This window comes from Eschrichtius robustus, chromosome 1 (genome assembly GCF_028021215.1).
Source record: "Eschrichtius robustus isolate mEscRob2 chromosome 1, mEscRob2.pri, whole genome shotgun sequence".
NCBI classification, from domain to species: domain Eukaryota; kingdom Metazoa; phylum Chordata; class Mammalia; order Artiodactyla; family Eschrichtiidae; genus Eschrichtius; species Eschrichtius robustus.
Window position 1 is genome coordinate 38,423,484 of NC_090824.1, and position 24,091 is coordinate 38,447,574.

Sequence of the window (24,091 nt, forward strand, 5' to 3'; positions counted from 1 at the left end):
CTAAGCCCGTGAGCCACAATTACTGAGCCTGCGCATCTGGAGCCTGTGCTCCGCAACAGGAGAGGCAGCGACAGTGAGAGGCCCGCGCACCGCGATGAAGAGTGGCCCCCGCTCGCCGCAACTGGAGAAAGCCCTCGCACAGAAACGAAGACCCAACACAGCCAAAAATAAATAAATAAATAAATTAATTAAAAAAAAAAAAAGTAGAAACTTTGAATTGTTGAACATTTTTGTGTGTGTAGAAATATTTTCTATAACAAAATTGCTATTATTCCTACCATTAGAATTTCAGGAATATAAGTTAAAGTATCTCATGAATTCTGAACCACTTTGGCTAGATGGAAAAATGATGAATTTAATGCCATCAAAGAAACACAGAAACTTAAAAATGTACCTTTGATCTTGAAGGAGATGAAAAGTGAAGGCATATTTTTATCTTTGATGACAGCTGAACAAGTTTGAATAAATTAACAGATATTTTTTGCATATTTCCAACTCCCACAGTGATGGTCTGCTTAATGTTGCCAATTAATACTATATAATAATTAGTTTCATTGTGGAATGAGACAGGTACAAAGTGTATGTGTCTACACACACACACACACACACACACACACATTTCCTTGATATAGAGCTGTAGGATAAAGGTGTATTTGTAAGGACATGAAACATACCAGTTTTATATTCTGTTATTGACATAGTAGAAGTGGGTAATTGAACCTACCAGAAATCAACATTGTGGATGTGGGCATGACATATAAATTATTTATGCTTTTGTTTAGCCATCTGTGCCAGGATTTTATTTAACCCAAATAAAAATGTGCTATATGTGCTTCAGGGATTGTTCTGCTGTTACTGTTCTCTGAAACTTAAATATATCTATAGATATCACTCATCCACTTAAGACAAGTTTAAAAAGTAATGTATGCTCCATGACTTAAATTCACAAGTTTCCAGAGTTCAGGGAAATCTGTGTCAGAACACCTAATTTTAATTTTTTTACAGAATTGTCAGTTCTTTGAAGAAAAATACCTAGCATAATTCTTATCTATATTCTTGACAATGTCTACCATTGCTCTAGTAATTGTTTATTGGCCGTATGACTTTAAATAGGAATAAGAATTTTTATATTTGATCATTCAACAAACTTTTGTAGGTATACAGTGATGAACCAACAGGCATCGTCCCTGCCCTCATGGAACTTGGAGTCTGGTGGGAAGATAGGTGTTCAACAAACCCAAACAAAATATAAATTACAGACTGTGGTAAGCACTTTGAAGGAAAAAGGGAGGGTGCTGTGATCAAGTGTAACAGAAACTAATTTTGATTGGGAGATGGTGTCAGGGAAGACATTTCTAAGGAAGTAGTGTTGAATTGAGGCCTAAAGTAAGAGGTAACTAGATGATGAGTGGGCAGAAGAATATTTCAGGCAAAGAGAAAACATGTGAACCGTCCTAAGGAGGAAAGAGAAAACGAGTGGCTAAGTTTGTGAAGCTTAAAAGCCAGTGTAGTTGGATTGCAGTGGGCAAAAAAAGAGGAAGGCGGGAAACAAGGGTGGAGAGACAGTTAGAGGCTTGACTATTCCGGGTAAGGCTTTTGCATTGTATTCCAAGTGCAGTGGACAGATCTCCTGGCCACAGGGGTCACTTGCTGTATAACAGCAAGTTGGGTTGGAGGGAGGAACAGTGACAGTAGGGGACCAGCCAGGAGACTGTTGCAATTGTCCAGGCAAGAGATGATGGTGGGTTGGCCTGGGAAGTAACAGTAGAGAAGGAGAGAAGTGTGGATGCCTCTGCTGGTAGAATTATTAGGGTTTAGTGTTGAATTGGATGGCATGAATGAAGAGGTGTGAAGGATGACTTTCAGGGTTTTGGCTCAAGCATCGGGCATAGAGAGAGGTAAGGATGGAGATGAAGAAAACTGAGATGAGAAAACTGGGAGATTGCCGGGTTTGTAGTGAAGCTCTAGAGATTACCTGCATTATCACTTTGTTATCTAGCTCCCTTTTCATTCCCTTGAAGTAAATAAGAATGCAGCCAAAGAGAGCTTAGTTCAGTGAGACTGTGTACAGAGGTGATTTCTGTATTCTCCTTACAGAGGTTCAGAAGAGTATTACAGGCCAGATAATTAGCTTGGTCCGTCTGGTTCTTGTGGATTAGAAATATGTAACTTCAGATTTTAACAGGAGGCTGGTTCAGATGAGAAACAAAGTAAATTTTTTTTTTGTATGTATGTATGTATATATGTTTCCGAAGTAGGTTTTTTAAATTGAGGTATAGTCGATTTACAATATTATATTAGTTTCAGGTGTACAACATAGTGATTCAAAATTTTTATAGATTATACTCCACTTACAGTTATTATAAAATATTGGCAATGTTCCCTGTGCTATACAATATATCCTTGTAGCTTAGTTATTTTATACACAGTAGTTTGTAGCTCTTAATCTCCTACGCCTCTCCCCACTGGTAACCACTTAGTTTGTTCTCTCTATCCAAGGTAAAATTTTGAATAAAACCAAGATTCCCAAACCAAATCTAACTTTATAATGAATATTTGATAATCAGCATTGTTGAAATACCCTCTTCAATACTTTTTAGAAAACATTAGTGATTGTTGCATGAGCTTCATTGTGTTGCTTTTAAGCTCCAAGTTTCCATTCTTGGCCACTGATTTTTGGAATGTGAATTCTTTAGCTCTTTGAATCAGAGAATTGCGGAGGGTGGGGTAATACTTGGAACTGTGAGCACCTGCACTCAAGTCCTTCCCTCATGGAGACCCCGGGGTTCTGCGAGAGTGGCTGCAAATAGCCCTTAGCTCAATTTACCGGTTTCTGCCTATACTTCACCTCTGCTGGAGGAGGTCTATGCCAGGGTTTTAGGGCTTTCAGAATAAAGGTGATGATTTCTGGGTGGTGTGCTTCTCCAAGGTTAGGACTAAATGAATATAATGTGAGGGAAAATCCTGTTGACTTTTCTCAGAATCAGCACTAGACCTTGGAAAAAGTATAAATTAGTGAATGTGTTTTATTCAGTGTGTTTGGTTTCTTTTTGTGAAGTCTTTTCCTTTCTCACCTCCATGTCTTGGTTCTTCCTCAGTACTCTAGAATTCTTTTGTGCCTTAGCAGTTCTTAAAATATCTGAAAACTTCTCTGTGCTTGTGCTTTGAAATACTTCTCTCTAGGGTAATTTGCATAAAAAAGATGAGAGGGAGAGAGAGAGGTTTAACCCCCAAAAAGGCTTTCCACACTTGTTAACGTCCATGGAATTTCTGGATCAGAGAATGGGGTAGTTTTCATAAAAACAAATGAAATGAAAACCTAAATAACCATCTAGTCATGCCAGATACAGGTAGTGTTGGAGCAGCTCAGAGGAAAAGATTCTTTTCCTGGAATTGCTATAGAAAGGAAGAATACATGCTTTTATATTGTTTTCATTGACTGAATATAAACTTTCTTCTTCCAGAAACTTCTGCCAGCGGAATTATTGACCTCATGGTTTCTATGTTATCTCCTTTAGGAATGGGATTAATATGTAGTGGTATTAAATTGTAGTTACTTTCCATGATGTCTGAAGAAATAGCACTGTAAAGAGGAAGGGCTTCCTTTATATTAAATGAAAACAAAAGTGTAAACAGCAGTTCAGAAATATAGTGATGAAATAGAAAGTCTTAGACGGCGAGGCCTGATTCTGTCTTTCTCCCCCACTAGATGCCCTTTTCCTATGTTTGCCGAGTCCTCTAACTTCCCTGGCCTGCTTTCCCATCCTTAAAAGGAAGAAAAGGATGCACAAGATGAGTGTAGTCATGAGCTTGGGGAATCACCTGATGATCTCACTAAAATGCAGATTCTGGTTCATCAGGTCTGGGGTGGATCCCAGGTTCTGCATTGTTAATAAATTCCCAGGTGATACCCGTCTACACTTTGAGTAGCAAGATATGAGAGCAAAGTTTCCCAAACCTGGCTGAGAATGAGACTGACCTCTGAGGCTGTATTTTTGTGTTCCAATCCTAGGGAGTCAATTCAGTGTGTCTGCATTAGAATTTAGCAATCTGTAGATTCTATTGCAGCTGCCAGCATTTAGGCATTATTGCAGTAGATCAGGGCTTCTCCACCCTGGCTGCATATTAGACCACATGAGATTTAAATAACTTATGCCTGGCTTTCACTCCAGACCAATTAAAACCAACTCTTTGGGGCCTAGAATGAGTAACTCCTGTGGCCCCCTCCAATTCTCCTCAACCTCCATCCCAATCGAATGAATAGTCAAAATTTAGAAACACTCATAAGGATCCTAGTGGACATTTTGAATTAGGGACGTGCTATTTAGTTTTTGACCTTCTAACACTTGAAGAAAAAGTGCTTGTTTTATTTCATGTCCATCTCTGAGAGGATACTCGATGGTCTTGAAAGAATATAATAAGGTGTTTTCAAGTCTCAGGCTCTTGCAGAGATCCGTTTGAGAATTTGTCCATGTGTAGGATTATTGCTTCTGAAATGTTTTACTGGACTAGACCACCTGGTAGGGATAATTACCCAATTCTTAGAGCCCTCATACAGGAACGTCTGTGTATTTAAAACATTTGGACATGATTGTTTCAGTCCTTGATGATGTTTCTAAACAGTCTGAATTCCAAGGAAGGTTTAATTTTTCAGAATTCATGACTGTTGGTGTGCTAAGAGCTGTGAGGACAAATCAGAACTGGTTTCCCTAAGCTTGGTTGATGAATGTCAGTGTATTTGTGCTGCTATTACAAAATGCCATAAATTGGGTGGCTTATAACCAACAGAAATTTATTTCTTACAGTTCTGGAGCCTGCAAGTTCAAGATCAGGGTGCCAGCATGGTCAGGTTCTGGTGAGAACCTTCTTCCTGATTGCAGACTGCTGGCTTCTCATTGTATTCTCCTCATATGATGGGAAGCCCAGCAGAGGAAGCACGTGCTCTCATCATTATTATAAGGGCCCTAATCGCAATCATGTGGATCTCCATCCATATGACCTCATTGAATCCTAATCAAATCTCAAAGGTCCCACCTCCTAATACCATCACACGAGGCGTAGAGTTTCAACATATCAATTTTGGGAGGACACACGCATTCAGTTCATAACAATGAGGATGATGATGGTTACTAAGAATTCTGGGCAATTTCTTTAATGACTTTATGTTTCCAAAACTTCTGAGCTGATCTTGCTTTCTAGATTTGCAACTATTTCCTTTGTAAAGAAGTTATCCTTCAGTAAGCAGTTTGCTTTTCCCTGCCATGTTTTAAAGCCAAAGGGAATTAAAATTTTCTGGGAAGCAATTTTAATTACTCTGCTATCTTGTTCTTAATATTTGTTAATAATACCAGGTTTTACATTCACCAAAACAACAATTTTCATGACTATAGGGAAATGGAACAGTTGTGTGAATATATCATATACACATATTGCATTTCAACTAACAGACAAGTTTCCGAAAGAAGCTCCTGGACAATTTAATACTGAGCAACTTCCCTCTAATTTAGCTCTTAACATTAAAAAAATCTGTCTCCCCTTCTTCTTTCTCTCCCCCTTCCTCCTAATATTTTATTTTGTAGTTTAGCTCTCAGTATAATTTTATAGGTTTTGGTTTGCAGGGTCAACATTTAAAAATTTATTTTTTCTAGGTTCTTTGTTTATACACACACACACAGAGCTCACACACAGAAAGCTCTCTCTGGGTATATAATACAGTTGTAAAAGAATCTTATATATAATAAACAATAACAGTTTATAGTTTATAAAGAATTTTTACTCCAGTGGGTAGTTTATAAAGATTTTGCCTACATTATTCTAATCTCCATAAACTACCCAGAGTGGTAGGTATCATTATGAGGAAGCCAATAACCTAATTAAAACTCCCCAGGTTTTTCACAGTAGCTCCCTTGGTAGTACTGAGACAGGATCCAAATGCTGGAGGAAAATTTGGGGAAAGGATTTTAATGATAATTTGATTGTTATGACTGTTTACCAGTTGATGACTAGTTATATGAAGGACCTAGCACTGTGGTTGATTTTCTCAATTATGGTTTTATAAAACATTCAGAAATGATAGAAGCAGTTCTTATGCTTGTCTTCCTAAACCCAGAGCACATATTGCTAATGCATAATTATTAAGACCTTGAGGTAAGGGCTAGTGAGCACACAGTCCAGTTACTTTACTCTCTGTTGGTCTAAATTAATGGAATCAAACTTGAAGAATAAAGATAAATGGAGAGCATATTTCCTCGACTATTTTTAAAAACTTTAAAAAAACTTTGAGTTGCTAGGTTGAATTGAATATGCAAACAAATACTCTAGAGCGTGCCTAGCAATTATCTGAATTGTCCATATTCTATGTTATTGGTTAAAATCAAGCATGTATTTAAAAAAATAAGATAGAAGATAGGCAACATCTCAACAACTCACTTTTTTTAAATTTAATTTTTATTTTATACAGCAGGTTCTTATTAGTTATCTATTTTATACAAATTAGTGTATATATGTCCATCCCAATCTCCCAATTCATCCCACCCCCCCACCCCTACTTTCCCTCCTTGGCGTCCATACATTTTCAACAACTCACTTTTGATTCCAACTTCTAAGTTCTTTTTCCTAAACCACTCCGCCTTCATGCTAATATGAGAGTTATTCCTCTCTGCCGTGAATTGTTTTAGGACTTACCTTTCATTCCTAGTCTTCTACTTTCCTGTCTAAAGCAAAAAATGAGGCACAGTTTCCCCTAGAAAATGTTTGAAGTTGCAAATGTCTCAGTCAAGAATAGAATTTAAGGAACCTGGGTGCTAGTTCCTGCTTCTGACCTCCTGGGGCACTTGGGGCTTGGTGAGTCTCCAAGTCACTGTGGGATGGAGTTGCATGTAGACATCTGGCCCAATGCCTGGCAGAGAGTAAGGGCTCTGCTCCTGGTTGCTTTTGTTATTAATTTTGTTATTACACAGAATTACTAGGATGTAAGTGAAATAATATATCAACAGCAAATGGATAGTGAGAGCAGGGCCCTGCTGAGCTGGAGTCTTAATTTTCCTATTGTAGAGCTATTGAAAATGGTACGTTGGGTTAGGGTTACATTTTTGATAGAGTTAACTAGGAACAGTTAGAGCTTCTGATCTAAATCCTAAAAAATGTCTAGAAAACAAGTCTGTTTATGAGAGAGGGTGGTCTGCAAGGCCTTTGGGGATAGTTTGAAGCAAGTTTTTAAAACCATGAGATACAACCCTCCATAGGGTGTAGATCCATTTAATGGGTCTTGACTGGCGCACTAAAAAATTGAAATAGAACAGAAATAGAGTACATCTCATGTAGTAAGAGTGTTATCTGAGAAAGTTTTTCAGTTGTGTGTACATGTGTGCATGTGTGTAAACACACATTGAGTCACTATGTAAAATTTGTTTCTTACTATGAGCTTCAATTAAAGAAAGTTTGAAAAACACCGATTTGGATAGTTTCTGGGGAAAGAAGGCCTCCTGCAGTAGACCCTTTAATGTTTATGGTCCTTCTGTTTTAGAACTGTGGGATTCTCTTTCCTGAGATACTGACAGTTCCTTTAATCAATAAGTAATTACTGTATTGTGACTACTGTATGCATAGTAGGCATAAACTTTATAGTTCTGAGGACCGTATCATCTATTTGAGAAGACAAAAAAATAGCATATATGAAAGCATATATGAGGTGTTTAGAGAGGCACTTCATACTAAATTTCATGATATCAATTATATAAAGAGAGATCCCTGCAAGAATCTATGAATGCATTTGTTTATTGATATAGTCAGACAATTAGCAAGCATACATTAGATGCCAGGCACTGTGTTAGGTATTGGAGGATCAAATAGAACTTACAGCTCAACAGGCAGATATGCATTAATCATTTCATGACACAAATAGGTATAAAATTGCAACTTTGATGAGGGCTGTGAGTGAGAGGTACATCATGTCTAAAATTATTAGGGATGACCTGGTCAGAAGGTCAGGGAAAGATTCACTAGAGTCATGACGATTGCGTTAAGATCTAAATAAATGTAGGTGTCAACCAAATGCGGAAGGAAAGCAATGATGTTCAGGCAGAGAGAATGTCAAGTTAAAAGGTCCTCCTATGGTGGGAGAGGACTTGAAACTTACAAGAAAAAAGAAAACATCAGTGTGGCTGTCATACTCAGGGCAAGGTGCAGCATGGTGAGAGTTGAGGTTTGACAGACTCTGAGGTCATTATAGGCCATGCAAAGTTGGGAGAGTTCTGAGAGCCCCAACAAGCTATTGACAGATGTTAAAGCAGGGAGGGGATATGATCCAGATTGAATTTTGAAAAGACCTGCCTGGCTTCAGTGTGGATAATCTATTGAAGGAGTCACTCAATGATTCCTTCATTGAGAGGGTCTGAGTAAACTGATTAGGTAGCTCTTGGCATGGTCTAGGGGAGAGATGATGGAAGCTTGGAGTTGGGAGATGATGATGAGGATCTAGAGAAATGGAGAGATTTGAAAGGGTTCTAGGAGATAAAATTAATACTATTTGGTAATAAATTAACTATAGGGGTAATCAGAAGGATGTTGAAAGATGGCTCTCAGATTTCTGCATGGATGGTGATCTCATTTTCTAAGATAGGAAACACTGGGAAAGCATCTGATTTGGGGAAATGACAGGTCAAGGACATGTTCTACTGAGGTAAATTTAAGCTATCTATGAGGAGAGGTGAACCTGGATATAAAGATCTAGAGTTTATAGAAGAGGTCTGGTTTGGAGATAGAGTTACTGAATCTATGGAGATAGGTGAAAGCAGAAGAGGAATGGACATAGAGGAACTTTAATATACTCACTGGATAAAGAGTGTTGAGTCTGCAAAGGAAATGGAGGAGTGTCCAGAGAATCAGGGAAATGTTGTTCTATGTAAGCTAAGGATTGAGACATTTTTAAGGAGGGAGGGGTTACCAATGCTTCTGAATTATTAAGTGGAAAGGGTAAAAAGTGTCCTTTGGATTTGGTGACATGGAGAGATTATTGGTTACCTAGGTTGTCTTGGAGCGGTGAGGACATAAGCCAGATAGGAGTGAGTTGAGTGAATAGGGGCTGAGAAGACAGAGCCAATGAGAATAGACAACTTTTATGAAAAGTTTGTCCTGTGAAGGGTTGGACACAGACAGATATGATGGTAGCCAGAGGATGTGGATTCAGTGGTAACCACTGAATGTGTCATAGAGAAGGGAGAGTTGAACTGGTTCTTAAAAGTTTTGACAGGCAAAGGGATGAAGAAAAAGTATTTCAAGTGGATAGTAGGCATCATGAGTGAGCATCTTTTGGGGATATAATGAGAAAACTGACCTAACTGCGATAGTATGGACTTTAGCAGTAATGAGAAATATGTTGCACATGCAGAGAGGATGAGGCTGGATTTCAGAGGACTTTGTGAGTCTGGGAGAGGATTCAGTGATGTAAGCAGTTGGGAGACTTGATCTGGATGAAGAGTGGTAGGATGGAGGTAGGGCTTGAGGGGGAAAAATGAATGTTAGTCTGAAAATCAGGGAGACCATGTAGCAAGCTATATGCACTGCCACAGCTACCTAGTCATGAAGTGAGGAACATACGGATTAGAGAGGTTAAACTGACTAGGACCTGGCCTGGGCTAAGAAGGGAAAGAAGTTAATTTTTGATGATCATATTACAAATATCTATAATTGATGCTATATATAAATGAAAATATATATTTATAGAAGAATTTATATTTTATGAAGCATTTTTGCAGGAATAAGCTCATTTTAATCTCTGATCACTGTATGTACCAAGGAAACGTAGTATTACCATTCTTATAGCTAGGGTTCAGCTCAAATGCCACTGGTTTCCTAAAACTTGTGATTCTCTAGACCTTTGTCCTTCTTGTATTTTCTTTTAAGTTTGAGGTATACTTTATACGAAGTAAAACATACAGATCTTGTATACAGTTCAATTAGTTTTGGCAAATGTATATACCTCTGTAGTTTATATCTCTATAAAGATAGAAAACAATGACCTTCTCCAGAAAGTTCATCAGTCCCTCTACCATCAGTCCCTCTACCGTCCCATCCCCCTCAGAAATCATTGTTCTGATCTCTGTCACCATAGATTGACCTTGTCTATATTTAAACTTCATATGAATGAAATTATAGTTTCTGACTTCTTTAAATCATCAATGTTTTTCAGATTAATTTGTGTTGCTGCAATCTATCAGTAGTTTGTTCCATTTTAGAGCTGATTGGTATGTCTTGTATGAGTATGCCACAATTTTTAATCCATTCTCTTGTTGATGGACATTTGCATTGTTTTCAATTTTTGGCTACTGTGAATAAATCTGATGTGAACATTTTTCTACAAGTCTTTTTGTTAACATATCTTTTCATTTCACTTGAGTAAATGCCTAGAAGTGAAATTTCTGGGTCATAGTTGAATATTTAACTTTTCATGAAACTGTTTTCCAAAGTGATCATACCATTTTATATTCTCATTAGCATTTTTTAAAGAATTTCAGTTGTTCCATATTTTCATCAACATTTTTGTATTATTAGCCTTTATAACCACTCTAGTGGTTAAGCAGTGAAAGATCATTGTGCTTTTAGTTTGTATTTCCCTAATGCATGATGATGGTGAGCGTCTTATTCTTGTGCTTATTGGCTATTGTACATCTTCTTTTGTGAAATATCTGTTCAAGTCATTTGCCCGTTTTGTTAATTGGGTCATTTGCCCTTTGGTAGGATTTTTCGGGCCTGTTTTGCATAGGAGTTCTTTCTCAGGTATCTGCACTGTGAATATTTTCTCTCAGTCTGTGGATTCCCTTTTCATTTTCTTGACAGTGTCCTTGAATGAGCAGTTGATTTTAATTTTGATAATGTCTAATTTATTTATCAATACTTTCTTTTATGGTGATTACTGTATGAGTCTTAAAAATTTTTGTCTTCCTCAAAGTTGCAAAGATTTCCTTCTATGTTTTCTTTTTAGTTTTCACTTTTGTGTTTAAGTCTATGACCTGTTTTAAATTATTTTCGTGTGTGTGGTGTGAAGTAAGGGTCATGGTTCAATTTTTGCTTGTATGGATAGCCAGTCATTTTAGCACAGTTCATTGAAGTTGTCTTTATTAATGAAACTGCCTTGGCATCTTTGCAAAAAATCAGTTGACCATTTATGTAAGGGTCTATTTCTGAACTCTTTAAACTGTTTCATTGATCTATTTGTCCTCACTCCAATCTCATACTATATTAATTACTATAATTCTATGTTTCTCCAACTTGGTTCTTCTTTTTCAGATTTTATTTTGGGTTATTTTAGGTAATTTGTATTTTCACAAACATTTTATAATTATTTTGTCAATTACTTCAAAAAAGCCTGTTGGTATTTTCATTGGGATTGTATTAAATCTATAGACTGATTTGTAGAGAATTGAAGTCTTAAAATATCCAGTCTTTCAATTCATTCACATGGCATAGCTCTCCATTTGTTTAGAAACCATTTGTAAGCAGCTTTTTTTGGTTTTCACTCTAGAGGTCCTACATGTATTTTGTTAAATTTATTTCTAAGTATTTTATACTTTTTGGTATCATTCTAAGTGAAATTGCTTTTCATTTTCCAATTCTTTAACGCTAGTTAATAGAAACAAAATAGATTTTATATTGACTTTATGTCTTGTAACCTTGCTTAATTCACTCAAAAATTTTAGATATCCTTTTGAATATTCCTTAGGATTTTCTACATAAACAATCATGTCATCTGCAAATAGAAAAAAAGTTACATTTACCTTTTAAACATTTATATCTTCTGTATTTTTTTGGTTTGTTTCTCTCTTTTTCTTTTTTTTCCCTTTATTTTCTTAGATGGACCTCCAATGAAATGTTGAGTGTAAGGGTTGAGAGTATATATCATTGACTTTTTGCTAATCTTAGGGGGAAAATATTTAGTATTCTAGCTTTAAAAATGATGTTAGCTATGGATTTTTTAGCAGGTATCCTCTATCAGTTTGAGGAAGTTTTCTTTTATTCTTAGTTTGCTCAGACATTTTAACCATGAGTGAGTATGAATTTTGTCAAATGCTTTTTTCTGTATCTATTGATATATAATCATACGGCTTTTTCTTTTATTCTGTTGATGGATTGCATTGATTGATTTCATAATGATAAATCAACCTTATGTTCATGAGAGAAACCCTACTTGGTTATGATCTATTTTCATTTTTATATATTGCCGGATTCTATTTGCCAATATTTTCTTGTGGATTTTTGCAACTACATTCATAAAATCTATTGGTCAGTAATTCTTTCTTTAACAGCCCTTGTCAGATTTTGGTATCATAATAATGCTAACCTCATAAAACAAGTTAAGAAATGTTTCCTCACCTATTTTCTGAGAGTTTGTGTAATATTTGTACTATGTCTTACTTAAATATTTGAAAGAATTCCCTGAGCCCATAGCCATCCAGATGGCTTTAGTTTTCATTAAAATATATTAAGCTATTCAAATTTTCTATTTCTTTTTGTGCCTGTTTTTATAAGTTTTTTTTCAGAAATTTAATTCATTTCATCATAGTTTTATAATTCATTGGCAAAATATTGTTTGCACTGTACCTTTATTACCATTTGCTGTGTGTACTATATCCAGTGATGTCTCCTCTTTCATTCTTGATGATGGTAACTTGTGTTTTCTTGAAGTTCACTCTTTGAATGTTTTCTATTTCACTGATCTACATTCTGACCTTTATTTACTTCCTTCTATTTAATTTGGATTTAATAGCTATTATTTTTCTAGTTTCTTCATAAAAGAGTTTAGATTATTGATTTTAAACTTTTCATTAAAAATAAACCTTTAAAATGAGAAATTTCTCTCTAAGCACTGCTTTAAATGTATACAACAAACTTACTATCATCCAGTTTAAAATATCTTCTATATTTCTGTTGATTTCTTCTTTGACCCAGTGGTTTAGAAATGAATTGGGTAACATCCAAATACTGTAGATTTTTCTAGATAATTAAAAAAAATGATTTCTGATTTAATTACTTTGAAGTCAGAAAATATACTTTATGTAATTTCAATATTTTGGAATTTATTGACAATTTTTGTGGCTCAGAGTCAGTTACATCTTGGTGGAATTTCCACACGCACTGAAAAAGAATGTGTATTCTGTAGTGTAGTGTGGGGTGTTCTATAAATGTCAGTCAGTTTGAGTTAGTTGATAGTGTTGGTGTTCAAATATTCTGTATCCTCAATCAGTTCTTCATCTGGTTGTTCTGCTAGTTAAGGCAGAAGGTTAAAATCTCCCATTATTATTGTGAAATTCTCTATCCTAGTTATGTCATTTTTTTTCTTCATGCATTTTGAAGCTCTTTCATTACTTTCATATGCATTTGAGAATGCTGTGTCTTCTTAATGAATTGACTCCTTTATTATTATTAAATGCTCCTCTTTATTTCTATTACCCCTTGTCTTCAGCTACTTTATTTTGTATTATCATGGGCAGACTTACTTTCTTATGCTTAGTGTTTGAGTAGTGTATTTTCCCCGACACTTTCACTTTCAATTTTCAAATTTAAAAATTTTTAAAGTCTTTATTGAACTTGTTACAATATTGCTTCTGTTTTATGTTTTGGTTTTTTTGGCCCCGAGGCATGTGGGATTTTAGCTCCCTGACCAGGGATTGAACCCACACCCCCTGCATTGGAAGGTGAAGTCTTAACCACTGGACCACCAGGGAAGTCCCGATCTATCTCTTTATACTTTAAATGGCTCTCTTAAAATACTAGACTATCAGTTTCTATTCTTTTTTTAAAAAATCCAGTCTGAAAATTTCTGTCTTAAAATTAGTGTGTTTATTCCATTTACATTTAATGTAATGCTTGATATAGTGGGATTTAGGGCTACCATCCTGTGGTTTATTTTCTATTTGTCCTATCTGTTGTTTGTTTTTCCCTTCTTGATGTTTTTTGTGGGGGTTATTGTTATTATTATTGTTACTATAATTATTTTCTCAGCTAAAATACCTGTTACATTTGTTTTATTGTGATTCTGCTGGCAATGGTTTCTCCCAGCTTTTGTTTCTTAGTATGTCTTTATTTGACCTTCAATTTTGAAGGATATCTTTGCTCTCTATAAAAATCTAGGTTGATAAATATTTTTCTCTCAGTATTTTAAAGATGTCATTCCATTGATTTCTGGCCTCCTTTGTTTTTCATACTTTGTATGCTGTAGTTATTACACCTCCCCAACATATAACACATATAAATAATGTATCTTTTTTTTTTTATGTTTAAAATTTTTTTTCCCTTATTTTTTATTAGCAATTTTACTGTCATCTTCCTACTGTTGCTTTCTTTGGTTTATCTTGCTTAAGGTTTACTGAGCTAAGATCTCTGTGTTGCTATTTTTCATGCTATTTGAAAAATTTTAATCATTCTTTATCTAAGTAACATCTGTGTCCTATTCTGTTTTTTTCCCCAGACTCAGCTACATATATTTTAGGTTGCTCAATATTGTCCTCCCAGAATATCTTTTCAGTTATTTTCTCTTTTTGCTTCAGTTTGCAATAATTTGCATTGATATGTTTTTAAACTGTCCTTTCTTTTTTAGCATCCAATATATTGTTAAATCTATTCAGTTTTTTATTTCAGAGATTGTATTGTTTATTTCTATGTTCCCATCTCAACCTATTGCCTATTTTTTCTCTGGATTATTGTTACAGTTTCCTGTTTCTTTGCATGCTTAATAATTTTTAATTGCATATGGACATTGTATTGATACAATGCAGAGATTTTGAACTTCATTATTTTCCTTTGAAGAGGATTTCATTTTATTTTGGCAGGTGGTTAAATTACTGGTGTGTCACCTTAATTATGATTTTAGCTTTTTTTATTTTATTTTTTTAGTATGAGTCTATTTTCTACATTTTTGATCTTAGTCTCAGGTCATAACCCTTTATCCTGAGACTTGATTTTTATTCCTGAAGTAAGGCCTTCTGTGGAATTAATGGAAAGCTCAAGGTATTTACCAAGCTTCTCTAACTTGATAGGACTCGAACTCCAAAATTTGTCCTATAGCTTTGGGAAGCTGATGAAGTTTCTGCCTACCTCTTTAGCCTTCTAGTCATTGCAAGACAAGATGGGTTCCTTGTAGTCTCATCCTGTGCATGCAGTTTAGGTCACAGAGAAGGATTTGAGGCGGATTTATATACAGGTTTATGGCTCCATATGTTAAAGGAACTCCACCTTAACTTCAAGCTGCTTTGGCGGTCCCATATTATGACCATTGACTTTTTAGCCCCATAAGACTTTTCTGTTTGAGCTATCACCCACGAACTGTACAAACTGAGAAGTGCTCTCAAGGGAATGGACAGTTAAATGAATATCTCACCTAATGTGTCTTCCTTTTTTCAAGGGTTTGTCTTTTCCAGTTTCTATCCACTTTTGATTGTATTTTAGTGCCTTGAAACAGATTTTTTCCCCATATGTTGGCCCATGCTTCTTGATTCGGCATCTGTTCTGGTGAATTGTAATTGGTTACATATATGTTTTTCTTAATATGTAAGTTGTTTGAGAGTAAAGGGCATGGTTTATTGATCTTTATTTTATCCCATTGTCTGATCCAGAGTAGTGCCTTGTACTTAGCAGCTACTTAGTCAGTGAATTGCATTGTTATTTATATGAAGACCAACTGTGAGTCAGAATTTAAACTTCAAGTCATCTACTCATAAGTTAATTTCTCTTCAGTACACCACTCAATATGAGTTTAAAGAAGATTTTTTAGGTAGATATTTTGAAGTATAGTATTCCCTTAAAAATCTACTTGTAAAATATTGATATTTATTTTAAAAATAATTTTTTGTTTTATATTTTAATATTGTTTTAATTTTGATTTTAACATATTTATCATTTGACCTACAAAACTGCTAAAGTTACTGCCTAAAACTGCTGGATTTTCAATCAACGTATATGCCAAAAGATATTATTCTTTGTATTAATTTTTATACCTAAAGCAAAACCACTTCTCCATGCAAAACAGACCAGAGATGTTTCTTTTATTTAGAATAATGGTAGTTTCCAAATTCTGTGTAGCATGTGGTTGAAAATAATGTCTTTGAATAATTTTATTTTAAAAAGGGACTTTATTTAAAAATTTGATTTTAAATGAGACTTCTCTAGATCAAACTGATGGACAAAGAATTTGTCCCATCATGTCAAAATTACATTAATACAATTTTTGGAGGAATCATCGAAATTTGTCTCTGTTATTAAGTTTAATATTCTCAGTTTGTAGAGAAGTGACTGTAGCCCTTAGTCTTAATAAATTAAACTGTTTTTAGCTGTGATTATTATAGTCATTAACATTTATTTAATATTAACCATGCTTTGTTTTCATAGTGTAGTGTTTACTTGAATGCAAAGAGTATTGTAAACTGGCTTCTTTTCAATGGAGTTTTTAGTTTATATGCAAATCTTATACTCATTGCGGATCTCACTTGCTGATCATGCTAAACTAATAATGCCAATTTCAAGGATACGTTTTATTATTTGTACCATAACAAACCATAGTTATATTTGTTTATTTTTATGAATTTGTCTTTTTAATTACTTGAAAGAAGTACATTGTTAAATGCAGCTAAAAAACTTCCCTTTTCTTCTTTCTCCTTTAGAATCGAGTTTCTTACTGGGAAATGCCCAGATTGTGGATTGGCCTGTAGTTTATAGTAATGACGGTTTTTGCAAACTCTCTGGGTATCATCGAGCTGACGTCATGCAGAAAAGTAGCACTTGCAGGTAGGTAACAGAACAGCTCAAGAATGTTTTCTAAAGTTTAACTAAATGTTGAATGTGGTTAAAAAGCTTAAACTTACTTAGACTCGCTGTGATTTGGTCTTGCACCCAGTTCTTTGTACAGAGCTCCCAAAACTCTTGGAATTTCTTGTTATATGTTAATGAGGTGACTTTTGGAAAGCCCTAGATAACCTAAAGACAGGGTTGGCTGCCAGAGGAGCCAACCATGTGATTAGTACCATGCCCTCTCCCCAGTCTCCAGGAGAGGGGCTGGAGGTTGAATCAATACCAATGGCAATGATTTAATCAATTATGACTGCGTTATGAAGCCTCCATAAAAACTCAGAGGACAGTTTCTGAGGCCTTCCAGTTTGGGCAACATGTGGAAGTGCCGAGAGTGGTATGTCTGGTGAGGGCATGGAAGCCCCATACCTTGTCCTGTGCATCTCTTCCATCTGCCTGTTTCTGAGTTATATCCTTTTATAATAAACCAGTAATCTGGTAAGCAAAATGTTTCTCTGAGCTCTGTGAGTCTCTCTAGCAAATTATTCCAACCAAAGGAAGAGGTCATGGGAACCTCTGATATATAGCTGTTTGTCAAAAGTACACATAACAACCTCTGCTTGTACCTGGTGCTGAAGTTTACGAAGGGTGTCATGGGAACCTCCAATCTGTATTAGGTGGGTCAGAAGCACAGGCAACGACCTAGGCTTGTGACTGATGCCTGAAGTCCGGTGGAGGGTAGTCTTGAAGGACTGAACCCTCAATGTTTAACCTGTGGAATCTGATGCTATCTGCAGGTAGGTAGTGTCAGAATTGAGTTGAATCATAGGACACCCAGCTGGTGTCCCTAGAATTGCTTGTTGTTGGTATAGGGAAACTCTCCACCACACCCCCACCCACAGATTGGAATTGGTACCAGAACCTATTGATTCACATGAAAACTATAGGGTAAAAATTATATTAGAATGTTAAGGAGACTAAACTGTCAATAGAAATACATAGTTTAAGAGCCACTGGTGAGAACTTTTGGAAAGAGAAATATTTTTGCATAGCTGTGAATTTATTAATTCATTCAATAAATATTTTTTGATCACCCTCTATGGGCCACAACTATTCTAGTGCCAAGTGATCAAAGGAACATCCTATATCAGAGGACCATTGATGTCATCAGCACTTCTTGAGTTGCTAAAACTGTATTGAACAAAGTAGAGGCAACAACCCCCAACCAAGTAGGACATGGTTTTTGAACATTTAAAAAAATCAAAATAAAGTTCTTTCATCCTGTGTAAATCACACGTACTTTGTTATGTTGGTACATTGTACCACTGCTATTTTGTTTGACTTATGTAAAACAGAATCTGGCATTTATATTATTTATAACAATTCTTTTAAAATATTCCATATCTGTGAGCTTAAAGAGAGTATTACCAAAAAAGATCATAAAAAAGAAAAGGAAACTCTATATAAGGAACCAATTTAGAACTGAAAACTTTTCACAATATTTCAGTAAGGCCAGATGGGATGTTTTTTCCTTGAGTTAATTTTTCTTTAAAGCTCACACTTAACTAAGTACCAAAATCATGTTATTTTAGAACTGCAAGGGGTCTGAATTATTTTCTACTCCATATTCGTTATTTTTCAGAGGAAAAACTGAGTTAGAATTAGGTTAAGGGATTTGCCCAGGGAAACAGTGATTTATCTTTTTTTCTACCCATTTATGCTGCGAAACATTATATGCATATACAAATATATATATTCTACATCTTCATGGAGGGTAGGGATTTCATATGGAGTCCAAACCTGACTATACATAGGAATCACTTAGAGAGGTTTTGCAAGACACAGATTCTCAGACCTCACCTTAAACCTATTGAATCAGAATCACCCCAGGTGGGTCGGTGGGGGCAGGAATCAGTGCTTTTAACCAGCAGCTCTGATGATCCCGACGCTTAGCCAGCATTGAGAAATTATCTGTTCAAACATCCTCTTTCTTCACTTATCCTCTCCCAGCAAGCCTCATTTTCTCTCTACTGAAGTCATTCTCATATTCAGCCTTCACTTCCAGGCCTGAAATTGGTAGGTGGGAATGATGAAAAACTGTGGCCCCTCGTTGAGAAACTCTCTTTGGTAGCCCTGATGTCTCTTGTGCCTTTTTATCTGCTGGGTGGATATTAGCTCTTGGCCTAGCACTGTCACTGAGGTGTGTGTTCTAAATTCTGGGAGGCCAAGCTTTGTATTGAACATTTCTGCTCCCTTATGTCTCAGCAGGGTTTAGGTTAGGAAAAGGTTAGTTTTATGGTAGATCTAACCTGTGGAACAGGTTCTATAGAGAATTCCAGGAAATATAGATGCTCCCATACTATTTCCTGACCTCCCATCATCATCATGCCGGGCTTGTTTCAAGTTGCCATCTTCTACCTGAAGGTGCTCATGACTTTTCCTCCTGTGACTCCCTATAGTTCATCATTTGGCACCATCATTTGGCCTTAAACTAGTTTTTCTTATCCCTGGGGTTTTCATCGCTATTGCTTTTGTTGTCATTTTTGAGATGTATTGCTCTTCATATCTGGATATATTGTAAAGTCACGCTCACATCTCTTCTTGCTTCCCATGTATCTGCCCCTATACCCCAGCCTGTTTTCTTTGGCATGTGCAATTTTTCCTATAAAAAGTTCATTAAAAAATGCTGGCATGTTGTAACTGTATACTCTCTCCGCTTAAAGCATTGCTTTCCCTCCTACCACCAGTGCCAGATTATACATGCCTTGAAGGTAAGGATTCCATCTTGTTCACTTTTGTATGCACTACAGGACACAGCTCAGTGTTTTGTGTCAGTATTGTTGAATTGGTTGGCTTGTTTTGCAATAAACCCTAACCTAGGTCTCACAGGCTTCTGTATAACATGCTTTTATTTACTGTATTTCATCCCAAGTGTTATGGTATTTGAGGCGGGTAAGAAAGCAGAGAGCTTTGGATTATGTTACACTTTTTCACTGTGGGAAGAAGTATGCAAATCTCCCCCCAATTCTTCTTCACTTTTGTTAGAGATAGTATTTTCAAAATACCAGTATTCTTTTATTTTTTATTTAAACATGTTTAGTGGAGTATAATTGCTTTACAATGTTGTGTTAGTTTTTGCTCTATAACAAAATGAATCAGCTATATGTATACATATATCCCCATATCCCCTCCCTCTTGAGTCTCCCTCCCACTCTCCCTATCCCACCCCCCCATCCCACCCCTCTAGATGGTCACAAAGCACGGAGCTGATCTCGCTGTGCTATGCAGCTGCTTCCCACTAGCTACCTATTTTACATTTGGTAGTGTATATATGTCAATGCTACTCTCTCACTTCATCGCAGCTTACCCTTCCCCCTCCCTGTGTCAAGTCCATTCTCTACGCATACCAATATTCTTTAAAATTTTTTTTATTCAGACATAGTTAATTTACAAGATTATATTAATTTCAGGTGTATAACAGTGATTCAAAATTTTTATAAATTGTACTCCATTTAAAGTTATTTTAAAATATTGGCTATATTTCTTGTGCTGTACAATATATCCTTGTAGCTTATTTATAAATCATAGTTTGTACCTCTTAATCCCCTACCCTTATCTTACCCCTCCCCTCTTCCCTCTCCTCACTGGTAATCACTAGTTAAACATAACAGTATTCTTAACACAAACGATTATTACTTGATTGCACAAAATGCCCATTGTGTTCTGCTAATCTAAAACTTGCAAGCAATTGAATGCTCTCGCAGAGCAATGAAGACTAGCATCTGATATATGAGCAAGTGTTTGAATCCTATCAGGTTTTCTTAAGACATAGTTTATTTTAATGCACGCCCCTTTCAAACTTCTACATTCCGTTTTAAAATTAAACTACACCCATTTTACTTTCATTGAAGCACTTTTTAGAAGAATGAAGACCTGGAAATAATAAAAATGTCTGGTAGTATATTTATTAAAAAATGTTATGGCAAAGCCCTAACTTCCTACATCATATGTTGGAAGAATAATGACACTGAAAGAAGCTAACAATGTGTTACTAAGTAAAAAAATCAACCAACCAGCCAAATAAACAAACAAAAAAGATTTCAAAACAGTATCTGCATCATGATTCCAATTTTTTTTTACATATAGTTGTTTTCCACTTCCTGTATAAGTCTATAAAAGCCTTTGAATATGATGCACAAGGAAACAGAGGGAGGAAAGAAAATTTTATACACATTTAGAAATACAGTGTTAAAGCTAATGTTATACAGTTTTGGAATCACTGAATTCCAGTTGAATATGGAGATAAATAATTTGATACTGAGGGTAGCCTTGTAAACAAATCAAAGAATTTTACTGATTTTAATAATGACAAGTTTTAGACAAACATAACAGAATAAGAAACTACAAATCAGTGAGTATCACTTTGTGAGGAAAAAATATGAATACTTTATGTGCTGAAAAAGAGTCATCTTTGTATACAGCTTGCACTAGATGGATTAAAATTGATAGGATTAAAGTGGTAACTGCATAAAGATTACATGTCCTATTTTTAAAATATTCAAATGTGAGTTGTTTTATGGAAAATGACAAATATTAATTTGTAATTTTACAATATCAAGAGGCTAAGATTATTTATACATTATATATTATTATACTTTATTTATACATTTGTATATTTATTCTGTTTTCTTATCTTTTTCCTTCTTTGTCTTTCCCAATCCTTCTCCCATTAGACCAGGTGCATAGAATCAAATTAAACACTCCTCAGTTTGTCCCAATATTATCATTTGGATCTCTCTGGGCACAGTCTATTTATTTTATTTTAATTTAATTTTATTTGTTTTATTTTGTTTCATCTTCTTTTCTTTCATTTCTTTTCCCCTTCATTCCACTCCCCTTCATCTTCCATAGTTATTCATTTTAGTGTGTTCATTGTATGTCTTTCTAATCCATCTTCCATGTGTTTAATAAATACGTGTATTCTTGAAATGATGTTGCTTTGTGTGTGTTTGTTTTTAAGGCCTACATAATTCATACCATGCAGTAAGATATACAGTTTCTTACTCTTTTCACTCACCATTATGTTTTTGATTTTTTTTAATGTTGCTATATCATAATCTATTTCATCATGTCTGACTGTTTCATAGTGTTCCAGGGTCCTCACAGCCTTCATTTTCTTTATCCACTTTACTAGTCTTGAACTCCAACTTCTGACACTTTGTTACTCCAACAAGTTGGAGGTAAACATCCTCATACACATCTTCCTGTGTTCCCATGGGAGAAGTTGTCTGTCTCTATGCCCAGAAATAGGATTGCTGGATAGTAGAATATATGCAGTATTTGTAAATTAACTGCTGTCAGATTGCTGTCCAGAATGGCCCTCTGTTTCTACTCTCAGCAGCCATGAGGGAGGGTTTTCCTATGTCCTTGCATTTTATAAGAGTAGCTAAATTTCTACTAAAAAAAAAATCTGATGTGTGCCATGTACTGTCTCATTTTTATTTTAGCTAAAATTTCAAAAAATATTTTAATGAAATTTCTGGATTCCTAGGAAGTTCAAATGTTCATTTTATTGTCCAATAATTTCATTTCCAAGCTTTTGGACTGTTGCTCTTTACTGAGGGACACAAAATGTATTGCGTGTTTGTAGGAGATTGTATGTAAGTTTTGGGGGAATGGCATTTAAAAACATCTGATCTTATCTCAGGACCCTTAGAAAGCCCTGACAGTCGAGACATACTGTCATAGGTCAGGTAGAAACCACTTCAGCATTTTGCCTTTGATTAACCTGAACCTTTTAAAAACCTGTTCTGCTTCTTTTTAAATTTATTTTTCATTTATTTATTTTTGTTTTTTAAGATAAAGGGGTGAGAAGAGCAATCAGATAGGTAGGGAAGATTGGAGTAGATAGATGCTTTCAAATACATTTTTTTTTTTTTTGGAAGGCCCATTAATAATTCTTAACCAAGCTATCAAATTAGACGATGAAGCAGAGATATTAAGAGACACTTTATTGGATGTATTTTCACAGGTAGTTTTATTAACACAGGGTTACCTCAGTCAACAAGAGAACATTACACATGATGGACGTCAGTCAGTCTGGTTCCATTTGGCTGAGGGCTCTGCTTCACGATTAGCGAAAGTGTTGAAAGGCAGAGGTGCCTCAGTGATGTCACACTGCAAAGGTTAGAAATGTCTAGTTCTATTCCTCGTTTCCTTTAATTACGTGTCATGGAGCTACCATTTATGACTCTATCTAAATCCTTTTAAGCTCACATAAATTAATGGGTTGTGAAGCCCTTTGATTATGATCCACTGTATAAAGTATGTAATGCTTTGATTTATTATAAAATTACTTCTTTCAGATTTTGAAAGCTGTTCTTGTTTGTTTCTAAATCCTTCTCCTCACTTTCTCTTAGGCTTCTTATTTTCTCATCCTTTGACTATAGGTTTCAGCCCATCCTCCCATTAACTTTTGTGATGATTTTACTTTTGTGGCTGAATCTCAGCTGGAGACCACATATTATTAAGTCAATCTGTGTGGCTTCTGTGAGGAAGCACTTGCTAGGCTATGAACTACAGCCTGTACATAATATTATCCTTTACTCATGGTGACTGAATGTTTGTGTGCTTATTAGTCCAGGAACATTGTTGACCATTAGCAGATTAAGATAGATTGGCAGCACTCACGATTAGATTATATATTTTTTCACTTTGTAAGATTCCTTTCTCCTTTGGAAGTCTGTCAGCATTATAGCCATACTTACTGTCAGGTATTATAATGAGGCTGGTTTGTGAGATTTTGATGGCAAAACAAGGGATCCAAAAATAAGTAAATCTTGCTATAAACCAAAGCCAACTAGTCCTAGAAGTTTCCTAGGGTAGGATATACAGGAAAGATATACTGCCAAATGCTCAGGCAAGCTGGATATGGCCCAAGCCAGGCCTCAGGAAATCTCCCTTACTCCCAAGATCAAATCTTCCCACAAGTTAGTTGTGTGGCAAGGTAAGTGGCCAGATAATCCAGCAGCAGGCCCTGGGTGAATTTATGCCTCAATGTCATGGGTTCAAAAAGGAAGGAGACACACAAAATGATGTGTGTATCCCTTTAAGACACAGGGACCCTGCCCATTAGCAGGCATGGCCCAACCCTGGCCCTAGAATTGTAGAGGAGCAAAGGAGTAGGGTTGGGCTGGAGGGGCTTTCTAACCCCACCCATAAGAAGCATTCCAGTAATAATTCAGTCATTGTACAGCACATTATAATTTGCAACTTCATGTGCATTATCCTTTTAATCCTCACCCTCTGAGTTATA

At 35.7% G+C, this 24,091-nt stretch overlaps 1 protein-coding gene across 1 annotated transcript in view; it reads left to right on the forward strand.

Annotated features, from left to right (window-relative positions):
- The window catches only part of KCNH5 (potassium voltage-gated channel subfamily H member 5), a 328,693-nt gene that overhangs the window by 10,873 nt on the left and 293,729 nt on the right, over nt 1–24,091 (forward strand). Inside the window, exon 2 of the mRNA XM_068523893.1 lies at nt 16,653–16,776. Within this exon, the coding sequence (XP_068379994.1) occupies nt 16,653–16,776 (124 nt within the window). The remainder of the gene's footprint in view (nt 1–16,652; nt 16,777–24,091) is intronic.